The 22,855-nt window shown below is 39.0% G+C and overlaps 1 protein-coding gene across 4 annotated transcripts in view; it reads right to left on the minus strand.

Moving 5' to 3' along the window:
* The window catches only part of ANO3 (anoctamin 3), a 369,380-nt gene that overhangs the window by 119,045 nt on the left and 227,480 nt on the right, over positions 1-22,855 (minus strand). For 2 of the 4 annotated variants that reach the window (XM_043548422.1, XM_043548423.1), the window contains exon 4: positions 12,502-12,632. In XM_043548422.1, coding sequence (XP_043404357.1) covers positions 12,502-12,632 — 131 coding nt within the window. Of the gene's footprint in view, positions 1-12,501; positions 12,639-22,855 lie in introns of all 4 variants that reach the window. The other 2 variants (XM_043548421.1, XM_027830111.3) reach the window with 1 other exon arrangement.

Here is a 22,855-nt window from a genome sequence, read left to right on the forward strand (position 1 = left end):
CATTTCTCTGTTTGCTGTGATTCAGGTTATCTTAAATTATTTCCAGTAGAATCATTGTATATATGGTGAACTTAAGCTTCATTATACAAATGTCTGTTTGTTAAAATTAAACACTTGTTATTTTAAGAAAAATGGAAAGCATTTTGTAAAAAGAAAGTTGCAAAAAATATATTTAAAATTGTGAGTTTCTGGGAGGAAAAGTGTGGTTGCTCTTAAAAAAGGTTGTCAGTTTTCCTTATGGTATCAGAGCATATGGAATTAAGTAACACTACCTCTCTAAGTGCAGTATTCTCTATACTTCCTTCTATTCCATGTAGGAAATACAACAAATACTCAGGTAACATTATTTAGCCACCTACGGCAATTAGCAAGTTAAGAGTGGTCCTTGTAAAGGTAACCCTATGACTTCCCATATTATGCCCACTATATATTAATTTTTTTAACAGACATTTATGAATGAGTAAATGTGATAGCTGCATAACCATTATTTGGAAAAGGGAAAACTCCAATATTGATCACATCTCTGCTGACAAACGTTTGTAGTTTCTTAAACCATCAGTACTTTAGTATTACTTTAACATCAGCCATAAAACAGTTTGATAGTAACATTTCTGGTTTTTAAAGCCATAATATGTGCCTCCAATATACATTATGTAAATAGGAAATCTAGTATTTTTCAGTAACATCATGCTTTCCTGAACCAAAAGCAGTTAAACGTTTTTTTTCTTTTAGTCAGAACATACCCATTTACTACATTGTAATATGAAATGTTTATAAAAATTACCTTTTCTTTTGTACACCAAAATTAGAGTTTAGTATCCAAACACATTTAGAAGCATTCAAGGCAATGTAGAAGACAACCAGAGGCTCTGTCTAAAAACTTCCTTCAGAGTAACAAAAGGAACTCCCCCCACTGTCGTTCCTGTATCCTCCCTTAGCTTGAGACTTCAAAATGCTGGCCCACTTGCTTTGCTGTAAGTTTTTGGAAAAAGACATTGTTGTAGTCTGATTCCTTGCAGTGTGACTTACTCCATAGAGATTAATAAAAAAAGAGCCATTTGAGGTATCATAAATTTGCCTGGCATGGCTTTAGACATAGTGAGAACACATAGATAATCAGTTATGCGAAGACAGTGGACACCGAGGCTTTACTTTTGTGTGTTTGATTTGTCACCTTGATATTCACTCGTACATTAACTTATTATTGACTCTTGTTAGGAGCCCCAGTCCAGTAGCCCTTATTCAGGCAGAACTGCAACTGGCAGGGAAACTGGGGGAAAGTCTGCATTATTGGGCTCTACATTTATTGCTAACTCATTAGTAATATCTAATGAATCATTAGACATGAAGAAAGCTTTCCATAAAATGAGTCTGAGCCTTTTTTGATTGTTTCATTGGATGGATTTTGGTAACATTTCCTACTGTGTGAAAGTTTAATTTAATGTACTGTATGAAAAAGTATACTATTGTTCAGAAATTATATGGCACTGAAAATTTATGTAACCCTAAAATCTGTTTGTTGAAACAACGTCTACAAGCAATATCTACACATAACAGGCTTATCAACCATTTATTATAGAATTATCTGTTACTCATGTGATACTAATGCATTCTGTAACATGCATTACAGCAAGGTATTAAAGAAAGCATTTTCATTTACTAGTAATTTAATCAATAGCTATAAATCATACATAAATGAAAACACTGTTGAAAGTGTTACTATATGTTATATATACAGCATATGGAGAGCTAGATTGCCCCTTTAAGCATAGCCCTGAGCAGGCTGTACTGACCCAAAGAAACCTAGATTGCTCTTCAGAAAAGTGCCTGCTCCCTCCCAGTGCACCCAGCTAACTTCGAGGTCAAGGCAGAGGAGCAGGAAGTCAAGTGATGGTCTCCTCTCTTTCCTACCCCCTATGGGGCACTGTACAAGGAGAGAGCAGTCTCTGGATTTCTGAGTTGATGGATTGTGACTATGAATTGCTCTTTTGCAAGGAATTCAAGGGAGTGGGTGTCACATATGCAAGGTCCAGCAACATTCTCAGCCGCAAGTTGCAATGGGAATATTCACTTACATAAATGTTGACAAATATAGCCCATAAGTATTCAACAACAAAACCTCAAAAAATAAAAAATGTAACCACCTGACTAGTGCCTGCAATCTGGTATGAACATTCAGATTCCTTTCTGCAACTGATTTGCAGCAACAAAACCCTAGGGTGTAAATTGCACCCACAAAAGGAAGGCCAATCTTCTGAGACATTATCCTGAAAAATCTCCTTCATTTAAAAGCGATGATGTTCAGCCAACTGTAAACTTCCACTTCTAGGAAGACAGGATCAGGATGACAGCTTGTGAATTTGGTGTGACACCTCACTATACAAGAAAAATCATCTTGATGGGCTATTACCACTAATGAAGCTACATATTAAAACAAGATTTACACAGATGTCTTGCATTTTTTCAGTGAATCTACAAGAAATAATAGGGTATGTGGGTGGCTAATGAAACTGTAAATCTTTGCATGGTGCCTCCAAGGGAGTAGGAGCTCAGATCCAACTAGTCTTTCTGGCCTTACGATGTACAATAAATAAAACAACGTGTATAGACCATTGCCTATCTGAAATTCCCATGTTTTAAAAAAAAATTAAACACAGCGTCCTAGCACGCCAAGATCCTGCTTCTGTGTGGGCAGACTCCTGAGCCATGTATTTTAGTGGTCTGTGAATTGCCATGCACACCCAGAGTACTGAATAAATAATTAATACCACCCCATTGGCCATGGCTTTATTATTTTTCCTTAGTAGAAGATGAGGAAACTAAGGCCCAGAGGGTGAAATCCTGGTTCAAACTAACAACAAAACTATAGTTGACTTCAACAAGGTCAGGATTTTGCCCAGTAGCAGCCTTGGACACAGGCTGAAATAAAATACTGGTTTCCTGATTTCCAGCTCTACATCTTAACTATGATCAGCCTTCTTCCCCTATAAACCTGTGGCAGGACTACACATATGTTTTGTCAATCAATTGTAATTGTACCTTACAATTGTAAAGCCAAATTATGCTCCACATTTAAGACACCTAAATAAAGTCAACTTGATTTCCAGATGGCTTGAGTATGCACAATCCCTGTGAAGTAACTGGAACCTCTTAGCCTGGCAGGTTTGAAAATTTGGCCATTTAGGTAGTATCTAAATACAGATTTAGAGGCCTAGCTTCAGGCACCCATATTAGATAATTTTGGCCTCCAGTAGAATTTGTCCATCCACTATCATAAAAGTCAAAATGTTTATAAAACATTAAGTGCTGCACCACATGCTAGCAGAGCTAGGTATATGCATAGAAATTAGCAACATCCAGCATGCAGGTGTATCAAACAATGCCAATTTAGGTACAAGTAATTTATTTACAACTGAACAATTTTTTCCACTGTTAACAGCTTTTCAAGTCTATGAGCAGGTCTACACTATGGGGGAAAGTCAATCTAAGCTACATAATTTGAGTTACATTAGTAGCGTAACTCAAGTCGATGCAGCTTAGATCTATTTACCACACTACGCTATGTCGATGGAAGATGTTCTCCCATCATCTCCCCTTATTCTTCTTGTTCCGGTGGAGTACTGGAGTCGATGGGAGAGCAATCTGCACTAGACCCTCTAAATCGCCAAACTTCACTAGACCCTCTAAATCGACCCCTGGTTCACTGATCGCCACAGCGTCAATCCCCTGGTAACTGTAGACAAGCCCTATCTCAGAACAACAAAAAAATCCCAGGAACTGGCCTAAGAATAACCTGTTTCAAGGTTGGGTACTTCCCCTTATCATAGTATCTGAATGTCTTCAAAGTTAAATCTATAGCATCCATTATCAATATATTAATCTAGTATTCTATCCCTTGCCAATCTTATTAACAGCCAACAAGTCACCTTGCCAATGGACCCCCGCAGAGACAAAAATATACTAAGAAAGTTTTAAAACTGGGGATCCCTTAAGCAAGAAAGGAATACATACATACGAATTTTATCTTGCATTCCTCAATACATGCCATGTTTAACTGCCATATTCCAGTTAATGAGGTGAAGAGGTTTCCTATGTGTAGCTACCACGAAAGTAATCAAATCGTGCAGCATACTAGAATTCCTACTGACCCTTTGATAGAATTATATGGAAGTTGTTGTCATCTACAAAAACATGTTTCTCAGCAAAAAGAAACACTTATTTCTATTATTTGTTCGTGACAATGCCCATGAAATGCTAGAGACTTTCCAGACAGGCAAGAAGGGATGGTCATTGCCCGAAGGAGTTTTCAGTCTGACAGAATAACAGTCGGAAGTAGTCGGAAGTCAGAGAAAATGAACAACAAAATAGGTTTGTCTTCAGGGTGGTCAAACCACATATGAGGTGGAAGAAGTCATGGAGGCAATTTGAAAGACTGACAGATATGTGGACTATGGTTGGAAGAGCAAAAGGGACAGGAATTGAATAAAGCCTGTGTGAAAAGCTTAGCTATTGCACATAAAAATGTGCAGAATGTAAACTCAGCTTTACAGTCCTAACTGGAGGTGGAATGAGAATGTCTTATACAGTAAAATCCTCAATCAATAAGAATTCCCCATTGTTCTTAGAGCTGCAGAAAATGCTACTAAGCAAAATAATCCTGGTTGCTGACTAACTTGTGAGGTGATCACGGTTTAATATTATGAATATTTGTTTCTCACGACTGTTTAGCCTGACCTTTACAATTATTTAATGTGCAGAAAACTGAATTTGAAGGACTGTCATTTTTTCTATGATTAATGTCAAAATTCAGGGGTTTATGACTCAACTTTCCAGCCTTAAATATTTCCTGGAAACAAATTGCCAGTAGTGTTAATTTGCATTGTTTTTTTCTAGGAGTGAGGCTGAAGCTCCAAAATTTATGTTCACTTTTGGTTTAGGATGATGTAAATTTGAACTCAAGACTCAAACATTGTAGATTACGAATTACTCATACCATATGGAATAACATACTTACACCTTTTTGAAACTTTTCAAGCTATGATGATGTGATTGGTTTTGCTAATATATTTCTGGATTTTGTGTTAAAAGTAGTACCAGATTCCTTTTTAACCTTTTTTGAAATCATCATTTGTCAAGAGCATTCAGAGACGTTTTCTAGAAATTATTTCAACACCCTGCTCAGTCAACATTTGTTTTCCCGCTGACGTGTTTTTTGAGAGACTGCTGGAATGGATCAACAAAACAACATATCTTCTATATTCCACCTTCAGGGTCCTCTGGTCTGCTGCCCTTGCTGTGCTGACAAAGTCACTCGGAGACCCTGGGGTTCATTAACCACTGGTGCTACTTATTTACAGGTTGTGCTCCCACCACCTTTTCACCATACACAGCTTGGGATCTAGTATCTGCATCCAGGAGGGAAGAGTTATCGTTCTGCTTCCACTCCCTCACTCCCCCTGGCTTCTTTCCGCTCAGTCTTTATATAACCCCAGGTTAATTGGACTGGCAGCTGTTTCCCATTCTCCAGTTAGGTGCAGCTTTTTTCTAGCCAAAAGAAAAGGAATACTTGTGGCACCTTAGAGACTAACCAATTTATTTGAGCATAAGCTTTCGTGAGCTACAGCTCACTTCATCGGATGCATACTGTGGAAAGTACGGAAGATCTTTTTATACACACAAACCATGAAAAAATGCGTGTTTACCACTACAAAAGGTTTTCTCTCCCCCCACCCCACTCTCCTGCTGGTAATAGCTTATCTAAAGTGATCACTCTCCTTACAATGTGTATGATAATCAAGGTGGGCCATTTCCAGCACAAATCCAGGTTTTCTCCCCACCCCCCCGCCCCACAAACCCACTCTCCTGTTGGTAATAGCTTATCTAAAGTGATCACTCTCCTTACAATGTGTATGATAATCAAGGTGGACCTTCCTCTAATAATAGATCTTTACTCCTTGGGCAGTTGTGGTTAACCTTGGGAACTTGAAATAAATGGGTAACTATGACTTTTTCAGGAGATATTTTATATGGTAAATTGGGAAAGTAATTGCAGGGCCTGATAGAATGAAATCAGGCTGCATAAAATTAAACCATTGAGTCTGTCATCAAATCTGTGCCATATCACTTGTCCAGTTGATGTACTAAGCAATATTATCAAATTTCCAGGACCTGTCTTAACCCCTTCCCCCTGTTAAATTTCCATTTTTAGGATAGACAAAATGGAATCAGCAATCCAGGCAAAATATGTCAGCCACTTCATTCTGGCATCTCAAGTAGGTGGATTTTGCTGGTGGATGGGGCTTGGGAAAGTATCATCACTCTTCCCCTCACCCCTTATTTTGAGCACTGGGCAAAATTGGCCTAATTAGGTTAGAAGATCATTCATAGACATCCTTAAGAACACAGTGTAGTTCTTAAGTCTACCTACAGTTTTGGTAATTAAAGTAATTTGAAAAGAAGTTAGTAGAGAGAAAAATTGTTCTGTAGCCGCATGTTTTATCTGCTTCTATTAACAATGGCCAACAGGCTCTACGAAATTAGCAGTTTGCATGTTCAACATCTAAAGTGCATTCTTTTGACAAAAGCATGAGTCACGTGAGCTTAATCTGTGAATTTCTTTCAATTTAACTAAAGTCGTCAGAACAAAGAAAAGTCCTTTTCCCAAACCGAATAAGTGATAGTGGTGCTAAAAAAGGGGCTTTTAAAAAACATTATTGAAAGAACCTTGATCTTCCAGGGTAGGCTGACTACAGTCAGTGTGCTCTGAAAAGAGTTAAATGAAGCTGGTGTCATCTATGAATAACAAGATGGTGTTGCCTACTAATGTAGCTTCTTCATATAAGAAATCTTTATAAAGAGAGTTCCATTTTTTTTTCTCCAGACTCACAGGACCACTGTTCACCCATTTTAGAAAATTTGTACAAGAAAAAATATGTGGGTGTAACGATGAGTAGCATCAATTGAAGGATCAGTTGAAGGCCTATCACACAACTGTATTATGGCAGGAGCAGGCAGAGAGTGGAGAACACCCGGAGAAAACAGGTTTTGAAGCTCCCCCCTCAAAATACTGGCCCTGCCCAAAAGTTATTTGCTCTTAAGATCTGACAGGGTCAAATCATAAAGTGCTATGGCTGCTGGAAAAATATTTTCCCATATTGTGATGATATTCATCACTCATTCACTAGTAAAATTCCTTAGCAAGGCAGTTTCCTAAATATTTACTGAGTCATTTATTTAACGAAACCTCAAAGTGACTGAGAGCTGTGCACTTATGAAGTGTGTTCATTCAGCAGCTCATGAATTCCATTTTAGGTTCATCATTCCACCCCTACCCCCCATATTTCCTCTTGAATCATTAACATTATTCATTGTTGTTTTTTTTCAGATTGCATTAGCCTGCTATTGGTTTTCTGTCAAGCTGTTCTACTCTCCTGTGAGTCTCCTTTCAGATCATAATGCTCTCTGCTTATTCTTCCTTTTGGTTATTTTATGTACTGAAGCACTTTTACAGCCAAATCCTTCCCCTCTGATGTGCACTTTTGGCTCCCATTGGATTCCCAGCGGTAGGAATATGAATAAAGTGTTGTATGTAAAGAAGACAATAAAGTTGTCTGAACTGGCAAAAGAATACTCAGGATTCCTTGGAATAGGACAAGTAAAAATAAACTAGTCTGACTTAAAAAGGGGTATGGAATAAAACAGTAAGACCAGAAAGAAAGTAATTAATCAAAGGAGTGGAAAATACAAGTAAATAATGTTTCAGTTCTACAGATGCCATACTACTCCTTCCATGCTCAGCTTCCTTTTCTACCTTTCTTGTTAGCTTAGCTGTCTCCCTTACTTCCCTCCAATCAGATGGGTTTCACTTCTCCTCTCCTTACTTTCAGGCAAGCCAAGACTATATTGAGATGCATTGCTGGGGACTTTATTACAGTCCCCTCTTTGTTTGATCTTTTCAAACTAGAGTGTGCAATTCCATATGCAGACACTTAAATTTTGCAACACTTTTGAAAGTCAGTCCGTTTAAGTACAATATACTTACAATATACTTTTTATGTAGTATACTGTGCAATATACTTCTGGTTTGCCATAATTGCAGCTCCTTTTACAACAAAGCCCAGTTCCACATCCCTTTTCTGTCTACCTGTTAAAGCTTTTTCCATTTCAATAGGTTTTTAATTCATGAACTTTAAACTTATACTTTTAAAACATTCAAAATTCAGCAGGGTTGACATTCTTCTAATTCTGAGTTTCCTACTATTATAGCTGTTGGTCTTCTTCTCCTTTTCCTTGGTTGAAATATTATTAATTTTGACCAATCCATTCCATTCATTTTGCACATGCATCCCTGCACTTTGGTAGAAGTTTGGTTCCTTATAAAGACTCACTCACTACTGAATGTCTTGGTCCCATTCCTTTCATCTTAATTCACTCTATATTGTTCCTATTCCTTATACTTATCAACTATCAACACCAAGAGTTTCAGCCCCTAAAAGATTTGACTTTTGGATTAATACATGGCTCTTTTTGCATTTTCTTTACCATGGCTCTTATACGTGTAAACCTTGCATTCTGTGACACGAGAAAACAAGGGAAAATAAATTTTAAAAATAAATGTTAGTTTCAATATGGAAGTGAAATGTTCACATGGAAACCCCACATCATCGGTTGTTTCATATGGGTTGTACTTCATTACAAACATGACACCAGACCATGTTCATTAACAAATTCATGAATCACGGAACAATTTAAGGTTTTGCATCAAAATCTTAACAAACAAAGTCACTGTGTTATTGTGAAACTGAGATTGCAAAGTCTCATTCAGACCTTAAGAAATGGAAATATTGGTGGGGTGGAGGGTGCAAACCCAGGTAGACTATCACCGAAGAAAATGGTTGCCACAAACCCTACGGGGGTGGAATTTTCAAATGCAACTTCAAAAATGTCAGCCTGCAACTACTGATAGAGTTTTGTAGCATTCTGGTAATAAAAATATACTATGTATTTGACCATAAAGCTAAGCCATATTTAGCCACAGAAATCTAAGCACAGCACATATTAATATAAAGTGCCAGGCAATAAAAACAGTCACATGAGATATGCAATTTAAGCAACTCTAATATGCCTTCCCCTTTTTAAAAACACTGTTGTGTATGTACCTAGGTCCATCAAGGCATAAACAACAGGAAACAACCAATTGCTCATTCTGTAGTAGTCTGTGGTATAACAATAAATCAGTCACAAAAGTTCATCACTAAGTACTGAATGCAAAAGCTATTTGTCTTAAGATGACGACTCCAGTAGCATTAGGGCACAAAAAATTCATATGATATTGCTCTCTTTTAATTCTGTTTTAATCTATTATTAGCTAAATGGATAGGACTATTAATATCAATGTTTAGAAATTGTAACAAAATTTGCACCTAAAGCCTCTATCAGAGATATCATTCTGCTTGACGAACAGTAGGTAGGCAAGCATTACACCTGTTTTACAGATGAGGAAACTGAGGCAAGAGGTGACATGACATGCAAGAGCAGGTGCTGATCTCTTAGGGATCTTTGGCCATTTGCATCAGCTGAAGCAGATGAATGCCGCTGCTGAAGTTCAATGCAGGGGGAACTCTGCATCTGCTTGAATTCAGATGGTCCCCGAAGGACTTCCAAGGGAAGGGTAAGCTAAAGTGAGGCACCCTGTGGTAAGGATGTTTGTTTTCTATACGATCTGTACTCTATTTCTTGTGCGGTAAAGAAAAGAGCAATGGCATTAGAATACTGTGCAAAGTGTCTGTGTGCTTCATGTATTACTCCGACCACACACCCCTTCTTGTAAACCTGAAGGCTGAAACATTTGGGTGGGAGAAGGTGTGTTTACAGTATCAGGGGAGTGAGAACCAGTGTTGGCCTCTCTAGGTGGTTGCAGCTCTTAGAAGGAGGTGCTAGGCAGGGTGACCAGATGTCCCAGTTTTATAGGGACAGTCCTGATTTTGGGGGCTTTTTCTTACATAGGTGCCTATTACCCTGCACCCCATCCTGATTTTTCATACTTGCTATCTGGTCACCCTCGTGCTAGGTAGAGGGTCTGCATTCTGAATGTGGGCCTAGGGTGCCTGGACTCCATTCAGATTCAGGCTTCAAACACCCAGGGATTTAGTGGCTGGTTCTCTTCCTGACAGCAATTTGGTGAGCAGGCAAGACAGGGTGCTCAACTGGAGCTGTAACACGTGGCCAAGATTTTCAGAGGTGACTTCTGTTTTTGGGGACCCAACTTCAGAAATCTAAATGGGGCCTGATTTGCACAAAGTGCTGAGCACCCACTCTCTGACAGTCAGGCCCCTTTTAGATGTCTCAGTTGGGAACATAAAAACTGAGGCTCCCAAAATCCCTTGTCACTTCTGGGGAAAAAAAATACCCTCTAACTTTCCAACCTGAAGTTCTTTGGCAGATTCAGATCAAATATTTTTTTAATCTGAACTTTTATTGAATATGAAAGTGAATGTAATCACTTCAGTATCCCCTGTGCTATTACATTCAATTTCTTTCATGCTGCCCCTAAATACTTAATTTTCAATGTGCTGCAGAATTGTATATTGAAAACACAATTGCTTTGCAGAAATTGTCATGGGGGAACTGGAGGTTTTTTCAGGAAGCAGCTGTGGCTTTTAGCACCTTTGAAGGTCATATGTGCAATACTCATTTATTCTCATCCTATTTTGACAGCACATCCCCTTGGCAGATGCCTTAGAGTAGCTTTCAGTATTCTTGATGTGTACAGAAAAATATTACCCAAACCGCCATACACCAACAGAATAAGTCATTGTGAAGTGCCGTGTCACAGACCGACCAGTTAGTATCACTGTATTTCACAATGGTAAGAGACATTGATCTTGGAATAAATCATCTCTTTTTAGCACACCAACATAGGCTAATATGCTGGTGTGTGTTTGATCTTTAATTCTCTTTTTAAAATTTTCTTACGAAAAAAGTCCTTATTCAACCTCTCTCTTCACCCTCCCTCCCATTAAGACAATACAAAGGGCCAAGTTCTGTCCTCTAGTGCAGTTTCCACTGAAATGGATGCAGGTGTATGTATCAGAGAACAGAATTTGATCAAAGAGAGTAACACAAACAAACAAGAAAAAGAAAAGGAAATGGTGAGTCCAGTTTGTAATGGATTTCTTATCTCACCACCTTATGTGAAAAGCATCCCATGATGTGTAAGGTATCACAGCAGGAAAACCTCACAGATCATACAAACTGTTGGCCATCTGTGGTGCAGATTCCTGCAGAACTACGGAAATACTGTGATCTTTTCAGTAATTACAAGATTCTTTCCCTAGCACGTACATAATGCTCAGTTAACAGGTTGCCAAAACCACGATGGGAATCAGGTTTCTGAAATGGCATAATGCTGATAAAACCTGGTGTTAACATGTAGAAAAAAGTACATGTGTTCAGTCCCACTAGATGCAGGTTTGTGGAACAGGTGTGTGCCCACTTAAAATAAAGTGGCCTTAATTTGGTTTATGAATTAATTTGTGAATTAAGCTAAACCAAATTAAGGGCACTGAATTCTAAGAGTGTCCACACAGGGATTTAATGCAGTTTAACTAATCCACATTTAATCTGAATTAACTAAAAGTGTGAGTTTACCTTCTTGAGCGTCCCCATGTAGACAAGCCTTAAGTGAAATTCAATTTGCTAAACAGGATGAAATGACAGTTTTCACTTTGTTCATATTCTTGATCATGGTAGATTTTTCCAATGTTTTTGTGCCTGTGTGTCGCACAGGTCCCTTCATGTTACCCACCTATATTTGGAATAATTTTGCCTTTCATTAGCTGTGATTGCCTGCAACTGATATTTGGATTAGGATTTTTTTTCTTATTTTTCTAGATAACTCTTGTCTTTTAATTTACTGCAATTAAGCTTCCGAACACACCTACTACTAATTCATTGGGATGCACACGACCGACTTTACTTCTCTATATGTTGTGGTTCATATGCCCTTAATCCGAGATATTATTCCAGCCTTTAAAGTTTTAGAAGACTCCTGGATCTTATTTTTATGGGTCACAAAGACACAGCCTTAGTCCTTTCAGTATAATTGTTGTCTTTATTTATATATTTTTGATGTACTTTTGCCCTTATTTCTATAGGGAACTCCTGCTAATGTTATTGTAGGTCATGCTCATCATAATATTGAAGACTTTTACTTCTCTTTCTGTGGGGATGCCTGAATCTAATTCTTTGAGACAGTCTTGCACTATATCTGTTGGGGATTTCATGCTCTGAAATCTTGAGAGCACTTCTGGCCTTATTTGTATTGCTCACTTGGGCCTTTATTGTTTGGTATCCCCTTAATTCTACGGAGAACCCCATATTTATTTATTTTTAAATCCAGCTGTAACAATCATTCCCTTTAAGGTAAACTTATATTATTTTTCAGAATTTAACCACATTATAAACAATTCATATAATTTAATAAATTCTGTGGTCCATTACCTTCAAAGACGACTTAATCCGAGGTTCTGGTTTCTGTCTGGTAACCGTGTTTTGAATAAGCAGTGACTGATCTGTGCGAGAATCATAATTCCCATGTTCTGAATCATCTGTATATGTATCTTTGTCTTTTCCTATATCTCAGGGAAAACAAAACAAAAGAGATAGGCTCATTCGAGATTATAATGGAGACATACTTGTCATACTATTATAGCAGTAGTTGAGATAAGAACATTCCCTTTAAGCACCCACATTTGTGGCTTACAATATTCCCCCCCCCCCCCCCCCCAACAGACTTTTGATCTGAAATTTTATCATGCTTGCTCTCAGTTTAGATGTGAAGCTTTTTGATTTATTAGAGTTTACATAAAATCTGTTCTGCAGCACTGGAGTGCGAGTGAAAAAGCATGATGTTTTCAGCTGTGCAAAAAAAAAACAAACACCCATGTTCTGAGGCTCTTGTGCTTTTATATAACTCTACAATAGTTTGGACTGGACACTTCCAATTTGCTGTACAACCCACATACAATGTGGTCTCATGAAAGTCAGAAGACCTGGATTCTATTCCCAATTCTACCATAGGCCTGCTGTGTGACATTGGGCAACACATGTTAACACTCTGTGCCTCTTTCCACCATCTGTAAAATGAGTATATGATGTTATTTTCCTTAATTTAATTTTAGATCCCTCAGCTATAGATAGGAACTGAAGATATTTGGCATGTTGCAGGAGATGCTCAGCACTTCACAGATCTGGCTCTAAGCATATACCAATTGTGGTTATCCATTACTCAAATATCTTCATAAATATAAGATAGCTTTGGACAGCTGAGGGCCTACTCCCCAGCCTGACAAGCCTTCCTCCCTTGCAGGTCTCCTGCTACCTAGTACCACCCCGAGTGGCTTTCTAGAGGAATTAAATGAAAGATGGGATTCAGAGCTTGAGTTCCAATATTAGCTCTACCAGTGGTTTTGCTGGGTGGCCTTGGGCAATATGTATTTTTGCCTCTCCCCACCCAATCATTAAAACAGGGAGCATGCTTGTAGTAAGTAACCTACAGAGCTATCGTGAGGGTTAATGATTGTACAGCAGTTGAAACATGTAAAGCACTACTTAAGTGTTGATTATTGTTATCACTTGAATTATGGTAGCACCCTGGTCAACATCAGGAACACATTGTGCTCGGCCCTGTAAAAACAGAGAGCAAAAGACGTTCCTTGCCCCGAAGAGCTAAAATATAAATATCACTGTACCTTTCTTTCATAAGCGTATCCAAAGGAGGGAAGGGAGAAGGGCAACAATTCTGACAGTCTTTTTCTAGGGCTTTTCTGATTACCTTCAATTTAAATTGTAACTATATTTGGGACAACTCCAGTGCATGTTGCCCATCCAGTTTGAATGTTACAGGTGGGCAGGAGGACAGTTTTGTGATTAAGTCACTGAACTGAGATTTGGGAGACTTATGTTTAGTAACTAGTTTTACCACAGACTCCTTATGTAACCTTGGACAAGTTACTTAATCTCTGTGCTTCAGTTCCCAACCTCTAAAATTGAGCTAACCCTTCCCTACCTCATTGACGCCCATCTAAACACCAAGTAGAAAAGCTGATCCAATTCAGCGCTTGAATAGTATATGCTGATTTGAAAGATCTTGAAGTAATGTATTAGATATAATTGTAAGGGGATGAGTTCAACCAACATTATCAGATTTCCATGCCACAGAATCTCTGATCAAAAATTATTTTTTCATAGGTTGAGTGATCTATGATGTAGACATGTTCAGTGGGTTATTGAATCATGTCCAAAGTTCCCTCAGAAGAGAATACAGTAGCTACTCTTATTCAGAGGTTTCAGATACCATTGACAATGCACGCAAGATTAGTCACCTGAATTGAAACATTCAATTCAGGATTAGTACTATTCATGCCAGTTTTCTGCAAATATGTATTTTTAAATGGAGAGATGTATTCTCCACCATTCGGTATTTTTTTCTTCTTCTTATAGGAAATTAATTTCTCTCTCATTCAATTAATGATTTTTCTTTATCATGCTCCATTAAATGGAGTTTCCCTCCAAGTCCAAAGATAAATTAATTGTCTTGGGCCATTTCAGTTCAAATATGATCTTGAAAGTTCCCATCACAGCAGCATCCAGCTTCACCAGTAGAGAATGTCACCATAGAGAACAGTGAAATTAAAAAAAAAAAAAAAAAAAACTATTTTCAGTAGGTTTTGATTTTAAAAAACTTTGAAGCCTTCTGTCATCTTTCTCCACCACAATTTAGATGATAAAATACAAAAGCAAGTAAACATTTAAATGCAATTTGGAACTGCCAAAGGCCAAACAAAGAAGAGACATCCCTGGAATTTACGGTTAAAAAGTTTAATTGTCTGGGGATTCTTTTTTTAAAAATTCAACCTATCCAAAAAGGCAGCAAAAGGAACTCTCAGTCCCAGATCGGTTCACACTCTTTGAAAGCATCTACCCTGAAATGATTATAAAGCAAAAAGAGGCTTTATTTGCCTGCAGCTTCAAGGAATGACCATCAGAATAGCCTGCTCCCTCACGCTCTCTCCCCACCTTGTAGGAAATTTACTGTTTATTTCATCCCCTTATTTCCCAATCATGACTTGCCAGAAGCTATGACTATTAGTATCAATGTCATGGTTGACTACGTCTCTCAGCCACTGGTTGAAACCACCAAAAAGTGGCCTGGTTCCAGACCACCATGTTCATGGAACTTGAGCATCTGGCTTAAAGCCAGGAACTTCAGACTAGGCTTCTTTGCAAACCTCAGACCACACCTCCAACACAACTTCCTCCTCTTTAGCAATAGTGTCTCCTGTCCCACAGCTATTTTGAGAGAAACATGGGACAGGGTAATGCCAGTGAAAGAGGTTTCCCCTCATATGTCTCAAAGAGTTTATATGCCTTGTTAGAGATTTTTTAATGTGCTTTAATTCAGAAATGCAGCAAATGGATCAGATTCTCAGCTGCATAGTTCCATCTGCTTATGCAGTTTGACACCAGCTGAGAATCTGGTGCATTTAAATATATCAACTGAGCATGCACAGTTTAACACTTTTTCTTTACTTTAACATAATAGTAGAGATTCCACTTAAGACTTCATTATAGTAAGGCATGGCAAGAGAAGAATTATCTGAAAGAAGGTCTATGAAGACTTCATTTGAAGAAATGTAATATTTTAATGGCAAAATTATTTCAAACTACATTTGTGGCGGTGGGATGGGCAAGTTGCAATTCCCTAATTTAATGTAACATTTTGTTGGTAAAACAATTTCAATATCTATCCATTGAGGCACTTATGCTACTTTTTCCCTGTTATAATGTCCAATTCAAAACTGCCAAACAAATGCCAGACTGTGAAGGCCCTTCTTAAAAAAAAAAAAAAAAAAGGAACAAAAAAACTTCAATGGTGATACATTACAGTAAGTGACAAAACTGAAAAAAACTTACAAACGACATCTGGGTGATAAAAATGGCAGGTGCTATACAGAGTTGCTACTAGGGTTTTTATAGTCCACAACAGAAGTGTATGGCAGAGGTTGTCTGCTCTCATTCCACGCATCCCTTCAAAACTTGTAGCCTCTCAGCAAGCACTCAGCAAATGAGTCTTAGAGATTGTTATCTCGTTGGTATAAATCAGGAATAATCCACTGAATTCAGTCGGGACTTTGGACTAGAGTTCTAAGGACAGGATCATTATATTTATGTTCATATTGTTTGTTCTGGAAATGACCCCCTAAACATATTTCTTCCCTACACAGATTCTTTGGGCCCCTGAAAGTATAATGTGTGGGCTGCTCCTTCAGGCCTCTTCAGAGACAAAATACAGGAACCCATTATCACTGCTTTAAACAGCATATCCAGTCTCCCTTGTTTCGGGTGTTCATGTGAATTCCCAGAATATGGCCAAAAGAAAAGAAAGCAGAAAGACTTAGGTTTTGATCCTTGAAACACATGTGCATATACTTAACTTTAATTTACTTTATTTTGAAGTTTATGAGATTATTCAGATGCTTAAAGTAAGAGCACATACGTTAATTGCTGAAAATAACATTACAATAACTGTCATTTTGTTCTTCGTAGTAGATGCCAATCTTGCAAACATAATTAGTGGGAAATCTTTATTTCCAATATAAAAAGTTACATGTTTTTGTTAAGTAACCACGTAAATTACACTGAGATTATTTTAATTGCTAAATCATTTTTGAACAGAAGTCACTTAGCAAGTTTTATTTAAAACTTCATTAGCCTTGATTGACTGTGTGAATATAGTACTCTAAACAGGGCTGGATTAACCTTTTGTGGGCCAAGAACCAAACATATTTGTGGGCCCCACTAGGGAATGAAGGGGCCGGGGCAAGAGCACAGCGGGCAGGGTGGATTTGATTTAAATCACTAGTCAGGAAGACTCAATTTAATCATGGTTTTCTACATAAAAGTGCATTCTTGTTGGTTGTTATAACCTTAATACATATTTTTTACAACTCAGAGATAGATGTAGGTTTCATTTTTAGAAGGTACACACTATACATTTTTAAAACAGTGATTTATTTTGAAAAAACTTTTCAGATGAGTTTTACAGTTATATCAGAAAATGAATCATTTTTTGGTTATTTCATTTACGAAGGATAATTGAAGCAGATATTTATGAAGTCATTGGAAGGTGAACTATATCCAATTCAACAGGTTAATCATTAATATTTGGTGGATTTTCTTGCCAGGCTGTATTATGAAGAGAACATCACCAGACAGACATTTAAATTGTTTTATTTAACTAAAAACAACAACAACAACATTAAAGTACCGGTATTCTGGATTTTTTTCTTCAACAGCAAACATAATATTTTAACAAAAAAGCATATGTCCCTTGCTTCTCACATTTATCTCCAGACTTCTTCTCCTTGTCCAGATCTATTCCGCCCCCAACAATCTTCTATTCCTTAAACTTTTTGAAACTTTTCACTTTTAAAGAGAGGTAAGGGATTGATTCTGTGTACACAAATTTTCAGAGGGACAATAGAGCTGAGGTCTGTTATTTCTCACCTCTATATATTATTTATTTAAAAACATTTTTGCTGTTACAAGCATTTTACCTCTGGAGACACATATCCACAGTTTGAGAACTGCAAAACTAAGCATCTCTGATGGTATCTTCTAGACTGAGCACTGAGTCCCATTGGGTAGGTAGAAAGATTAATTTAAATAATCTATACAGAAGCCTGTGGAACCCCATACGATTGGGTCCCTAATCCATGAACTATCAGAACTCATTTACAAAACTTTTCTTAAACATTACATTAATATATTGTCTCATACTATAGAATTAGAATTTATAATCCCTATTCCATGATGAGATATAATGTATCTTAATTAAAACTATCTTTAGATAGGTTTTTTCCTCAAAATCCAATTTAAATTAAAAAAATCCGTTTTTTTTTTTTAAAACAAGTAATTGATTTTTATCCACCTTGACAGCGGGGCATGGCGGGGTGGGGGGAAGGATTGGTCCCCAGCTGAAGCAAGGCAGGGGCCACCGGCAAGATGAGCACAGTGGGGCATGGGGGGAGGATTAGTCCCTTCTGACTGGAGCAAGGCAGGGGCCAGGGGCAAAAGCACAGTGGGGCAGGAGCTAGGGTTGGTCCCAGGAACAAGGGAGGGGCCGGGAGTAAACTGCAAGCACAGCAGGGCTGGGGAGGGGGTAAACAGGATCCTGCCCACATAGATCGGGTACCTACCTTCTCCCTGGTTCTAGTCCATTCTCTTCGTCTCTCCGTGCACTGAACTGAGGGTGGGGATGCACTGAGCACAGGGCTGGGGGTGCAGGGTCTGGGAGGGAGTTAGGGTGTAGGAGCAGGCTGGGGGATGCAGTGCAGGGTCTGGCCAGGAGCTAGGGTGAGGGAGGGGGCTCAGGGTTGGGGCAGGAGGTTAGGTTGTGGAGCGCTTACCTGGGGCAGCTCCCATTTGGTGCAAGGGGTGCAGATGGGAATGTGGGGGGTGGGTGCAGGACTCCTGATTGGTGCTCAGGGTGGGGGTGGGGATGTGGAGGGGGTGCAGGAGTCAGGACTGTGGGCTGGGTGTGTGTGCGGGGGTGCAAGAGTCGGGGCATGGGGGACTGGGTATGTGAGGGGGGCGCAGGAGTCAGGGCAGAGGGCTGGAGGTGTGGGCTGGGTTGGGGGGGTGCTCCCAGTCCCCTGCCCTGAGTGACTCACGGCAGGGGGTTGGAGGGGGTATGCCCCGATTCCACCCCCCTCCCCAAGGCCCTGCCCCACCTCTTCTCCGCCTCCTCCCCTGAGCGGCAAGCGTGCTGCGGCTCCACTCCTTCCCCTCCCTTATGCGGGCGAACAGCTGTTCGGTGGCGGGGGAAGTGCTGGGGGAAAGAGGTGGGAGAGGAGGGAATTTGGCTGCCAGCGGAGCCTGCCCTGCTGCAGCAGAAGCTGGTGGGACCAAGCTTCTGCCCCCTGCCCACCGCTCTCTCCTGTGGAGAAGAGCGGAGTGGGCCGGCTGGGGCCCCTTTGGAGTATGGGACTGGTGCCAGTGTCGCCATGGTAAATCCGGTATGGACTCTAAAGCCCCAAATGCAGTATGGTAGCCATGCAGGTGCATAAATAAGCTATTATGATAATTAATATCTGTAAATTATACTACTGCTGAGGGAAAACTTCTATATTGTACCAGTTAAATTTTTATAGTCCTGGGAAATTAAGCAACATGAAGAAAGCAAAAAACCCCAAAACACCAAAACAAAAAAAGCAAAAAAACCAAAGAAAACCAAAGACGTTTTGATAATTTCAGCAAGCAAAAAAAGTGACATTTTTAAAATTTAGGACTAACTCATATTCCTATTGAAGTCAATGGGACAAGGATTTGCCTTTAATTAAATTAGCTATCAAGAAATAAATACTAATACTAAATAAATACTAATAATTGCATGTATACACACACACACACACTTATTAGTATTTCAGAATGCTATACCTGGTAGATGGACCAGCACATGATATGCACTTGGCCCCGCATTCCACACTCAGCAGCAAAAGCGATTTAAAGGAGTTCCAGGCGTCACTCAAGAAAATGCTAGACTTCTTCTTCAGAATTGATTAGAAACTTAGGAGTCTGGTTAGTATATTGTTTTGTTTTGTCTTCTCAGTCACATAAAAATGTGACCAGTGATTTCAGTGCTTACACATCATCGAAGGCATCTAGCCTTTTAGCATAAGCAAACTCTAAATCTGTGAATGTGAATTTCACAATGAAGGAATGTAAGAGATTAAAAACTGTTGACCAGACTTTTTAATTCTAGGAATCCTTTGTCTGGTAATGCCTGAAAGTACTCAGTATATAATTTGGACACAGGTTTCTCCCCCCGCAAGGTCTGGCCATGTTAGTACAGTATGCGTCTTCTGGATAGCTAGAGATAGGACACTAGATGGGGAGGGCATGTACCTTAAGCAAATTAAGAGAATTCTTTCCCAGATATCTGCCTGATGGGTCTTGCCCACATGCTCAAGGTCTCACTAATTGCCATATTTGCAGTCAGGAAAAATTTTTCCTCTGGGTCAGATTGGTAGAGACACTGGGGCGTTTTCACCTTCCTCTGCAGCATGGGGCACGAGTCACTTGCAGGTTTAAAGTAGTGTAAATAGTGAATTATCTGTAACTTGGAGTCTTTAAACCATGATTTGAGGACTTCAGTAACTCAGCCAGAGGTTAGGGGTCTATTACAGGAGTGGGTGAGTGAGGTTCTGTTGCTTGCAATGTGCAGGAGGTCAGACTAGATGATCATGATTGTACCTTCTGACCTTAAAGTTTATGAGTCTATGGCTAAGGGAGCCATTTCATATCTTCTAATGCCTAGAATAATCACCTCTGCACCTCTTGTATAAGAAAATATTGACATAATACTACTCCCATTTTTACATCTTACATGATGTTGCTAAAGTTTTTGACTATTATCATGTAGAATACTGTATGGTTTTTGTTTGTTTTAAACAAGGCATAGCACACTGATAGGGAAATTTAATTTTAAAAACTGCCATTAAATAAGTAGTAGGGTGCTTCAAGGATTTTCTCATCACTAGATAGTCTCAATCCTTAACTCTATGCAATGACTTCAATCTACGAATTTAAGGCTTGATCCTATAATTCAGCAGTTTTCAAACTGTGGGTGAGAAGAGTGCAGTCAGATACTTGTAGGAGTCTCTAGTGAGAGATGTTAAACAATGTCCCAGCCCATATAAAATACAGCAAGTTCACTTTATGTATAAGTCTTCTAATTTTCATTGACACAAAGTAACTAGGACCATATAGCTGCACACAGTTAAAAAAAAAAAAAGTGAGGTCAGATTCTTTGTGTGACTCATTTAACTTCCTTTTTTGGAGGCTCTATTGAGGGCACTTTGCTGTGTCAAATAGGGTTTCATAAAATAAACCACTACTTGCACAAACACCTGGATGGAGAGTTCCAAATGTGCTCTGAGTCCTTGAACTTATGATCATTTGCTTTCCATGTGAGAATAAAACTTGGTCTCTTCCAAATCCCCAGAATAACGTCACAACTGGGGGCCGGGGGAAGAAGAGGACAGCTGAAGCAAATTCAGAGACTTTTGTGCTGTATTTCATCCAACTGTACTGCAAATGGTGATGTTGCTGGGTGATAAAATAGCTTCTAATTTAGTGTTCCATTGCATCTTCCACTCACCCAGTTCAGTAGGCATAGAGCTTTTGTGCTGCTATAACTATATCAGAATATTTGAAATTAACTGGCACATTTCTGACACCTTTACTCATGTTGCATAGAATCTTAGGCTATGTCTACTCTACGACCCTTACAACAACATTGTAAGGTGTGCTGTGTGGCTGCTCTTTATCGCCAGAAGAGCGTCCTCCCAGTGACAAAATAAAGCCACCCTCAACAAAGGGTGGCAGCTTTGTTGCGGGAGCGTGGCTCCCACCGATGAAGGGCTAGCCACACCATCACTTTTCATGACTAAAACTTTTGTCGTTCAGGGGTGTGTTTTTTTCACTCCCTGAGTGACAAGTGTTTTAATGGTGAAAGTGCCAGTGTAGACAAAGCCTTAGTCCCAATGAGTAGAGTATTTATTGATTAAAGTGCTACTTAAGATAAGAGTGGTAAAATTGGCTTCTAGATAAGCAATGAGACTCGGAGCTAGATTTAGGAACGTATTTAGGTGCCAAAGGATGCAGATAAGCATTAGCAGGATTTTCAAAAGCATCTAAGAAGATTAGGTGCCAAAGTGCTTTTGAAAATCCCACTAAGCACCTACTGACATCTATAGGTGCCTAAGTACAATCAGAAACAAGGCCCTCAATCTTTGAAAGAGTGCACATTAAATCTTTCAAGGGGGGAAAAAAAAGCAAGCAGGCAGCATTAATGCCAATGTTCAGTACATCTGGGAAGTTGACTGGGGAGCAAAGTGTGCCATGTAACAAAGGTTTCCTTGCTCTGCAGTGCTCCAGTCCTGCCACTGTCCTTATGTTCTCAAATACAAAGGCGCTCCCAAGGAAAGCACAGAGAGAACAGTGAAGTTACTGTTTTTCCTTTTCTGTGTGGTTTGGTGCCTGTGCTCCCAATTCTGTTCTCTTTGCTCCGCACCATGCAGTGGAGGAGAGCATTTGTCCTGTAGTGGTTATAACTGAAGGCAATGCATATAAATAAAGGGCAAAGTAGGAGTGGAAGTGGTTTAGTATTGAGGACAGAGCAGAGTGAACACAAAACTCTGTTGTCAGATACATAAATAAAACAATTAAACTTTACTCATGTGTGCTGCAGTTTTTAGTGCAATGGTAAGACACTTATTAAAACAAGCTATTTAACATTAATTTTGCCAGCTCTCATCAGCCCATTAGAAAGTACAAAACATGTTATGTAATAACTACTGCTATCTAAATGCTACAGAGGCTGGGAAGAGGACATTTGGGTGACTATTTATGGAAATTCAATATTACTTCAACTATCAGCATCCTTGCTTTGGAGCCAAAAGTCCCTAGTTGAAATCCCCAGAAGAGCAGATTCCAGCACAGATTCACAATTAAACTGAAAAATAATTCTTAAAAAGTTTCCCTTTAATTACTTAACTCCCATTAATGAATCCAGCTGCATGATCTTTAAAACGGAAAACACTTTCCTTTATAGAACTGTATGTATGTACAACCCTTCCTTGATTAACTCCCAGATTGACTATTTTACTTCACCCTTGTGCACTAGTATGCTTTTTTATCAAGCATTTCTACACCTTGTCTGAAATCCAAATATGATATAATGCTTGATTATATGCGGACACTGTGAAGGACTCAATCAACAGATTAGTGT

Source organism: Chelonia mydas, chromosome 6 (genome assembly GCF_015237465.2).
Source record: "Chelonia mydas isolate rCheMyd1 chromosome 6, rCheMyd1.pri.v2, whole genome shotgun sequence".
Lineage (NCBI taxonomy): Eukaryota > Metazoa > Chordata > Testudines > Cheloniidae > Chelonia > Chelonia mydas.